This window comes from Phragmites australis, chromosome 15 (assembly GCF_958298935.1).
Source record: "Phragmites australis chromosome 15, lpPhrAust1.1, whole genome shotgun sequence".
NCBI lineage: Eukaryota > Viridiplantae > Streptophyta > Magnoliopsida > Poales > Poaceae > Phragmites > Phragmites australis.
In genome coordinates this window covers 22,885,326-22,895,413 of record NC_084935.1, presented here as the reverse complement: position 1 = coordinate 22,895,413, position 10,088 = coordinate 22,885,326, and the positions used below count along the sequence as shown (strand labels likewise).

General features: G+C 48.1%; 1 protein-coding gene across 1 annotated transcript; it reads right to left on the bottom strand.

Moving 5' to 3' along the window:
* Positions 1-9,194: 9,194 nt before the first annotated feature.
* On the bottom strand, positions 9,195-9,668 carry LOC133892215 (predicted GPI-anchored protein 58). Its single transcript, XM_062332919.1, has one exon. The coding sequence runs from the start codon at positions 9,666-9,668 to the stop codon at positions 9,195-9,197; it is 474 nt and encodes a 157-aa protein (XP_062188903.1).
* Between the last annotated feature and the right edge of the window lie 420 nt (positions 9,669-10,088).

The following is a 10,088-nucleotide window of genomic DNA, read 5'->3' as shown; positions in this document are numbered from 1 at the left end:
CAAGGTAAGCTTCTTGATCATATCTGAATTTACTAGGTTGTTGTAGCTTTCTCCATCAATAATGACTCGAACACGATAATCCTTGACTATGAGGAATATCAGAAATATATTGTGACGTTGTAGCTGTTCCGCTTGCTCCATTTGAGTGCTTAATACTTGCTGCACAATGAGGGTCCGATAATCCTCCATGGCAGTGGCATCGAACACTTCCTCATGGTCGAAGGAAGGTGTCACACCCTAATTTTCAATTTTCATAAATTTCTAAATTTTTTCAAGATTAGATTATAGGTTGAATAATTAGAATAGGAAAAAACTATTTTCTAAATTCAAATTCAAATATGAATTAGGTTATAATTGTTTGTATGGATTCATGCTAAATAAAAGGCATCTAGGCTTTTATTTTGAGTTGTTGATTTTCTCTGGATTTTATTGGATTTTATTTGGGCTCATTTAGAGTTTACTTGAATTTATTTGAGCTAAATTTAATTTTCAAACTATCAACATGTTTTCATAAGTTCAAAATATTTTATTTGACTTCTAAATGTTTTCAAAAGCTTGTTGTAATTTTCTAGAAATTTTAGGCTTTATTTGGATTTGATTTGCCATTATTGTTTTCTAGAAATTCCTAAATAAAAAGAAAACCAAACCCAACTCCCTCTGGGCCGACCGAAGCAAGCCTAGCCCACCAGCTTGCTTCCTCCTAGCCTCCTCTTCCCTCTCCCCACCTGGGCCCGGCCGTCCTTGCCCATTCCCACGCTCCACCCAGCCTCCTCTCTCTGGGCCGCTGCCACCGCCTGCCCTCTGTGCCATAGCTCAGTCGCGCATCCCTGCTAGTTACCAGGCCTATCGACGTCCTCCAAGAGTTTGGCTGAGTCCAAGTCAGAGCAGCCGCCGCTCCTTTCCCGACCACTCACGCATCCTCCTCCGCCCTTTATATAGCGGCTGAACTCCCTTGTCATCTATACAACTTGAAGTCGTCGCTTCCCGTGCCGTATTTCACTAAGTCTCGTGAATCCTAGCTGCCGCCACCGCCATTGGAGCACCTCAGTCTAACTTGTCGACCCGCCACGTTGATCCACCATGTCGATCCACAATTGCCTTTGAAGAGACCCCTAGGAGCTCCGCTCACACCCGAGGAACACACCACCGCCTTCAATTTCTTCCTGCAGCCATTGGAGACCATACCTCAACCTCAATTTTGAAGCCGTCGTAATCAATTCTTAAGCTGGGGTCACGAAAATGGTAGCACTTGAGAACGTATTCCGCCATGGCTTTCGCCGCCGTCATCACGTCCTCCGATGTCCTCGCTACCAGGATGCCCTGGAGCTAGGCAAACTTCTCCGTTAGGATATGGATGGCGTAGGCCCAGCCTAGAGGGGCCGTACCATCCTTCGGGTCAGCAGCGTCTAGCCTGACACTCCTCAGGGGTCACTGGATTGCCTTAAAGGCTTCCTCAAGAATACCGTGGGTCTTTTGCTCATCCGCCTTGAGCTGAGAATGTTCAACAGTGACCGTAGCATTTTCCTAGTGAAGCTTGGCATTTTCCCGCTAAAGAAAGTGCCTTGCCTCCTTCTCTTCAGCCACCAGCCTCTCCAGCTCCTCGCACCTGCTGTCTGTTGCCTCCTTATCGGTGATCAGTCTTCGGATAGAGGCGGGAAGGCTGGTGACCAAGGAAAGCAGGCCGGAGCCCAGAGCATGCTCCACGACCAGCTCCATAGATGCGGAGGTCACGACCAGTGCTCCCAGCGTCAGAGCCACTGGAGGCTAGGGGGCTGGAGCATCTTGCTGAGGCATCAGAGGAGGAGTTATGACTGGGGCCTGTGGTGGGGTCGAGAACCTATAGTGGCAATAGACTACGGAGTGAAGAAAGAAAGAAAACTTCTAAAGCATCTACACCTAACTAGGAAACTTATCGTGTAGGCAGAGGGGTGAGCACGAGCCTCGTCCTCGTGAAGCCGCCGATGACTGGTGTCCCACGAGCTCATTTGGACACTTCCGCAGAAGCCAAGTCCTCCGCCGCTCTCTTCCCCGCTGGTGTAGGACCTTGGCCATCAGCAACCTGATCACCCCTGGCCTATTCAGAGCGTGTCTAGACGAAGGGGGTCTGGTCAGTGTGTGCCTAATCGGAGCGATTCTGGTCAGGGCAGGATTGGTCAACCCTATACCGTCTAGCACCGCTCACAGAAATTCCACCCATGGTCACTGGCTGGCTCTGAGCACTCTGGTCATAGCCATGACCAGGTTGTTCTATACCATGACCAGATTGGTGGGCAGCTAGGGTGGTGCTGGGCGATAGGTTGGTCGTTTGGGCAACTAGATTGATGTCCCAAATGACCTCTATGATCTCGTCTACTATCGGACATAGGACATCGACCTTAGGAAGACCCTTCAACAGCCCAAGTCACAAATCCCTTTTCCCAGGACAAGGATTTAGGGTGATGATTGCAGAGAGAGGCCAAACTTACCAGTCTGAGCTGAGCCCACTCTGACGAAGGAAGGTCATATAGGGGAGGAGCTCCACGTGGAGGGCCATCTTTTCTCAGGACAACTAACAATAGGATTTGGACCCGCGAATCGATGGCCTCATCAGTGAGATCTGGATAGTAGAAGTATGTAAAGGGTCATACGCCTAGCATAAAAAACATCAGAGAAATGGCTACGATGTTACCCATAGAGCTCTCCCAGGTGTCATCATCGTTCCCAATATACATGAATGCTAGATGAGCTATCCTCTGCAAGGGGAACAGTTGGCACTTGATGAAATCATGGACAACGTCTGACCCCGTCAGCCTGGCTTACCCAAGTGGCGAGGGTCAGCAGCTCCAAAAGTTGTCTTTGGGACGCTCCCCTAGTTTTCGGTGACCAGTGCTGGTGCACTCGGCACGTGCTGGTTGTTCCAGGCATTGTCTATCAATAGGTAGAACAAATCCTCCCTCCAGTCCAACCATGATGATTTGAGGTCCATCTTAAGGTAGGAATCTGTGATGCCATCACGGAGATAGTACCCGCTGCTCCCGGTGGACGATCCGGTCACGGACTGGGCCGAGTAGAAAAATCAGAAGAGATCGAGACACAGATCAACCCCAATGAAGTTCTCACACATATGAGCAAAGATGTTCAGAATGATAATGGAATTTGGGTTAAGATGGAGGTGGTGGATGTCGTAGAAGGTAATGATGGCGGTGAAGAACTTGGAGAACGTTGGCACGAGGCCGCCCAGGAAGAAAGAAACAAACAAGACGGCCTCCCCTAGAGGGGAGTGGGCCAGTGTCGTGCATCTGTTTCAGCCTCACCGCATTGCACTTGGATTGGGGAAATCTGGCTTGTTGTCAGTGCGTGGCGCCATTGCGGGTGCAAGAACAGGGACAGAGAAGAAGGGCTTTGAGTGCAAAAGGCTCGGCAGCTATAGGAGGTGGAAAGAGGATGGGGAACCTTGTGGTTTTCAATTTATAGGGCCAACGCAATATCCTAACTGTTGTGGATTCCAGCTGGTTTGAAATTCCAAAGGATTCGTGTGGGGAACCAAAATTCCCTTGTGTCGGAGGATTAACTCCAGTCGCAGGGATCCCGAGAGACCCCTTTTTAGAGATTCGGCCGGGGGGATGATCCTGAATACGTTCGTCAGAGAAATAAATGGGAATGAATGCAACGGCCGGTGGTGGGGGTGTTGACCTAGTGCAAGAAGAAGTAAATGCACCGGAATTTAGACAGGTTCGGGCCACACGGGGGCGTAATACCCTACTCCTGTATGGATACTATAACTGTCCTGAGGAAGTCCCTCATGGATGTTGCTGGTTACAAGAATGTTGATCTATCTAAGAGCTTGGGGCTCCTTGTTCTTCGGCTGGAACTGGGCTCAGCCTTCCTCACAGTGTTCTCCTGCGCGGTGTTCTTGTCTATCCATTACCTCTAACCGTCTTCTTCAGCTCTGCTCTTTTCACTTGGTCTCTGTTTTTCTATTCTTCGTCTCCCCCCCCCCCTCCGTTTGTGCCACCGACTGCTTTAAGTACTCGCCGGCCGCGACATGCCCCGAACGGAAGGAGGGGGCTCGAGTTTTGAGATGCCATAAATGGATAGGATGTCATCATTTCCTCTGGGCGAAGTGACCGGGGGTGGAAAATGCGTTGCACGCTCGGTCATCCGTCACCATAAATGCCCTGGCAACGGGTGCCGTGGAGAGGGCCCACCGGGTAGCCACAGAGCAACCCGGCGTGCCCGCCCTGTCTTGTTCCCCTGCCACAGCAGCGTGGCAGACGGAATGCCTTGGTCCTTACGACGTTATCCCGAGACAAGCCGGATGGCACGGGACGGGACCCGTGCAATTAATAACCCCACGCCTCTCTGCCAAAACATGGCAGGAACTGACGCTGAGCGCGGTGGGAGCAGCTGGAGGTGACAGGCCACGCACGCTCATTAAATGCGGCCTCGGACCTTTGACTGGTTGACACCTCATCGGTAGGCCCCTCGGGGGTCTTTCTGGGTCGTCGGGGTACCGAATGCTCGGGGGTACTGTTCACATCCCCGAGCACTCTCCCCCGAGAATGCCTTTCCTTGTCCTTGGGGTGCCGAGTGCTCGGGGGTACTATTCACCTCCCCGAGCACTCTCTCCCGAGCACTCTTGTACGGACCCTCGGGGAACCGAGTGCTCGGGGGCTGCCGCATGCAGCCCCGAGCACTCTTGTACGGATCCTCGGGAAACCGAGTGCTCGGGGGCTGCCGCACGCAGCCCCGAGCACTCTCTCCCAGAACTTAGCTCTCCTGATCGTCGGGGGACTAGGGTGCTCGGGGGTGACCGGTACACCTCTCCGAGCACTTTTTCCCGGTACTTGGATTTCGTGGATCATCGGGGAATTGGGGTACTCGGGGGCCACCAATTGTGGCCCCGAGCACCTTCTCCCGGGACTTGACCTTTTCTCATCCTACAGGAGAGAGCTCGCGGAATGGCGCCATGTGGCGGATGGCTGGCCTGGCCTCGGGATTCGGGGACCCCCGGTTCCTGATACACTGACACCTTGGGTCTAGCGGCAATTAATGTTTCTCTCCCATGATTCTCTCCCACTCGCATTTTTCTATCCCCCACACTTTCTCACTCTCTCTGGACATTTAAACCTCCACCCAAGATGGGAGTTCCTGAGTCGACCACAAAAGCAGGCCGCATCGGCAACCACTCTCTCGACAAACTTATGTTCACACGGGGCCCAAGTTATTTGACCAGGCTTGGCCATGGCCAAATGGTGTCCAGCAATCTTAGAACCATACGGTGAACCACTGCCCATCCGCAATGGAGCTTGGAGGCTACTATCGATGTAAAGAATAAGGGGGTCTCCTATCAGGAAGGCCCACATCGGCGGATGCCAGCTAACAATTGGTATTATTAGAACCATGGCCCTCCCCTCCGTGTGACCAGGCGGGCTCGTGCGACTAGTCCCCTGGTCGCAAATGGAAACCCCACGACTAGCCCCTGCTGGTCGTGGGGTAGGTACTCACCTAACCAGTCTAATCGTATTTAATGCCATCCAATCATGTGCTTTCCTTCTCGAGGCACCCTTTAAGCGGGTGGGGTCGTGGGCTGGCACAGAGATGGTGTGATGGCCTGTAGCATTTAATACTACGTGATTGCCTGGCAGGCCAATGCGACGGCCTGGCACACGAGCGTGACGGGCTTGTAGCGGGTGGGGCGACGCTTGGCGGATGGGATAGGGCAAGCCGGGCGTGCCAACCCCCTGTAATGATGACCTAGGCGTAGCTATTTTTCATCTGGCATAGGGCCGTCACCGTATTTGGCACAGTCTGCTTGTATATATATGGTACACCTCACCTTCTACTATATAAATGGGGGCACGACTGGACTTGTAAGGAGGGAGACTCTGGATGAGTTCATCTAACTCATAAAAAAATCACTACGACAAATATGCTATTCCGTGACCATAAGCTTTCGTCACTGATTATTGAATATTTGTCATGGCATGAAATTTGTGATCGTTGTATGATGAATATTTGTTTGTCACCTTTCTTGCATGTCTAATCAAATTCAACGATGAAAGCTTTTTCATCATAGAAATTATGACGATATTGTATCGTCATTACTTTTATGACGTTATGCATTGTCACTGTTAAAACCAAAAATGTCACAAGTTGGTGGCTGCGGTGTTGCCATGTGGATAGCGATCGTCAAAAATTCTGCAACCTAGTGACATATATCTGACGTGACAAAATGTTGTGACGAATTGTGGATCTGACGTGGAAAAATGTTGTGATGAATTTTGTCGTCATGATTTAGTGAAAGAACCATGTGATTGCTAAGTCTATGTTGATTGCTGAGCCCAAGTAATGTGGGCTCAGCCTATTTTGAGGTCAAATTAATCGAACCCATTTTGAGGCCCAATTCGGTTTTTTGCTAAACCCATTTTGAGGTATAGTGTTTGTGGGTTGGGCCCATTTTACAGTTGGTAGTATTTTGGGCCCAATTATCAATGGGCCAAGCCCATTCTAACGATCATAACAATTTAAAGCCGATTTCATATATGCACATATATATGAACTTAAGCTCATTTTACTAGGAAAATTTGTCCCAGTTGGCTGCCAATCCATCTTCTTTGGCCCAGTTGGCAGCTCATACATATGCATATATCAGATACATTCATAAAACACAAAATGTGCAGAAACATACACTAATTTATAATACTAGTTCACATCATAAATACTACAATTCACATTGCTCATAGATAGCTCCCAAGAAGCAAAATATCACTATCTCTAAGACCAAAATATGACCTCCCACAGACCAAAATAAAATAATAATTTTCATAGACCCTAGATAGAACAAAACAACCACAAGTTCATAGAATATATTATCTCCCAGGTCTCAAAATCATGGAAATAGAAACCACAACAGTTCACCAACAGTTGGAGCTACATCAAGCTGATAAGCAGAACCCATAAATTTTAGGGAGTAGATTGACCTAACCCTGACTGAAGCTTAGCAGTTGGTTCCTGTCCACTTGTACTAGTTTAGAAATAGCAATGAAAAACTAGTCAGAAGAGATTGAGAGTTTGAAGAAGATAGCATAAGAAACTCTTGCTGCTAAGCATCAATTTATTGTCGAAGTTCTGATGCTCCTTGTTTCTCGATCTCAAGTTCAGCCTGAAGCTCTTCTACCTGCGAAGAGACGCCACCTCTGAAGCTTTACTTGGAGGCTGATTGAAGGCCAACATTTTGAATAAATGTACTTGATTGCAGAACTTGAGAAACAACTTCAGCAGTAGACTTTGGTTCCTATCCATCTTGTACTAATTGAGCCATGATTGCTTCCATATCAACCTATCACTAGAAGGATTACAACTCAGACTTCCATCTTGTACTCAGATTTTTGCAAGTGTACTTCTTGTAGAAAAGAAAAAAAAAGGAAACAAGGACTTACAATAGCTTTCTTTACTAGCTCACTGAAACCAATATTATGCTACAATGGCAGTCCTTGAAAAGATCAATCGTAGTGGGATCTACATCATTATATTTTGTCTTGCTTCTAAAATGATGTACAAACAATTTCAAACTATTAGCTTGGATCATGATCAGGATTTCATGAGTAGTGATCACAAACATCATTTGTTTAGTTTCTTACCACGACATGGGCCTGTGCAATGTAGCACTGAGAGCCTATCCACTGCTGAAACCAGACTTTCTCACGATTCAGTTGGTTTTTGATACACTTATCCTACAGATGATACATTTGTGTAAGACTAATAAAAATATTAAATACTAAAAAATACTCCAAGGATTCCACTTTCATGAAAATACAATACAACATTTAGAAGCAACAGTGCCATATATGCATGTGACATCCCAAGAATGTCCAAACTTCATTAAACAGAAAGTGTGCAGTTTAGCAGCAAACATCTTGCTTAACTATTAATCCATATGTTCCGGTTCATGCCAAATTCAAGTGTTCTGAAAAATGGCTTTTTGATTGCACATTTGTTATCTGACTGACAAACAACATTTGTAACATAGGAGGAATCCAAATCCAAAACTCAGTTGAACAAGACTCATCTGAACTACATAACAGTAACAGATCGCGATGACAGTAACATATCGCTTGTGATGAACTAATGCCATGTAAAACAAAGGAATAATTAATGCTATACTTGGACTTGGGGAGCACCATCAAGATCTTGCGAATGATGTCACCTTGAGACATTTGAGAGAGACCAAGTTGAAGCTCACTACGAGGTCATTCCTAGCTCTAGCATTCCATCTAACTTGAAGCTCACTAATAGGTCTTTCAAATCCTTCGGAAGCAGCGATCCAAACATTGGGGGGGGGGGGGAAAGCCTCTAGGTATCTCGCCATGCGAACTTTCTAATAGGCAAAGTTCTTTTCCTCGAACTTGGGTACGCTCCCTGCATTCTTGGCTATATTTGAGTGAACACATATTACAAGTTATAGGCATCGACAAACACACATATATACATAATAGTTCTCATAGGTCACCCCCTAAAAAGTTAGTCAAGTTGAGCCAGTCCAGTATCCCTCTACCTCTCCCGCTATGAGCATCGTGTCTTCGCACAGATGCCTGATGGCGTGTGTACGTTCGGGGACACCAAGGGGCCGATGATGGTGGAGTGGAGGACCCGACCACTCCTGATTGATAGCAGCATCGCTTATGCTCCATGCTCGCTGGTGTGTCAAAGACATTAAAGTCCAACGACTGAACACCACTATGGTTTGAGCCTTCAGCCTCCTTCACAGCGCACTGATGTGCCAACCTATCATGCTCATCCACAGCGCACTGACGGGCCACCCTCTCATCCTTCTCCTCTTGGGCACGCTTATGGGACACTGCTTCTGACTCCTCCGCAACGCATCGTTGATGGGCCAGCATCTGATCCTCCTCCTAGGCACGCTTACAGTCTGTTGCTTCTTGCTCCTCCTTCGCATCATCATTAGAAGGCCATTCTGTTGAAGAGTCATTCGACGGTACCAACTTTGAAAGCAGGTGGAGGCCGATGCTCCGCGGTCCCACCTTCAGCTCGCCTCTGAGGTCAAGAGGCCCGAAGTTAGCACCTGAGCACAAAGGCCATGCCAAATCAGTATAAGACACATTACATTACTTATCCACACATACAAATAGCTTGTCCATACATGAAAAGCACATAAGATATCACATATCTAGCACTCTACTCCCACTAAATATCTACCTCTTGGCATCCAAGTTCGGAGAAGAAGGAGGTGTCGTTGTGGCGGTAGAAGGACAAACCTTGAACCTGGAACCAAAACCGAAGTCAGAGCCAGAGTCGGGGTCGTGCTCAGCCTCATTAGAAGTAGAAAGGGCGTCGAAGTTAGGAGACAAAGGCCTTGCAGAGGAAGTAGGTGCAATCGACACAACAGGATCCTCCGGAGCAGGTGCATTGACAACAGGAGCAGGAGTAGGCGCGGTTGCCACAATAGGATCCTCCAAAGTAGGTGCACTAACACCAAGAGCAGGAGTAGGTGTCATCGCCACAACAGGATCCTTTGGACGAGGTGCACTGACAGCAGGTGTAGGAGTAGGTGCGGTCGCTAATATAGAAGTAGTAGTGCTAACATCATGAATCGATGAGATAGAGACCTCAAATACTAGAGTAGCAGGTGATTCGAAGCAAGAAACCACAACACCTTGTGCGGCCATCTCCTTGGCTTCTGAGCGTTCATAGCCCTAAGTGCTGATTTTGTCGAGTTAAGTCCAAACTGAGGCTACTGAATTGAGGTGTTGGACAACTATGGAACTTAGACCAGGCAGAGTCGGTCGAGGTGTCTCCTCAAATGTGAGTGTAGCTGTAGACAGTGGAGAGGACACCTGAGAGGTAACTAGCAGCAAAAAGGGTCCACCTGGTCAAGGCAACAGCTCTGTCTGAAGAAACGAAGATAGTGGAATCGAAGACATGTGCATCGAGACTGACCTGCCAACACTGGTCGGTGGTGGAGTCAAAGTTGGAGCTGAACCAGGTGCTGGCATTGCAAACTGAGGTGGTGGTAATCTGATCTGCTGGTGCACATGACTGATGCAGCTGGAGAAGATCGAGAACATGTTGATCATGGACCGCTAAAC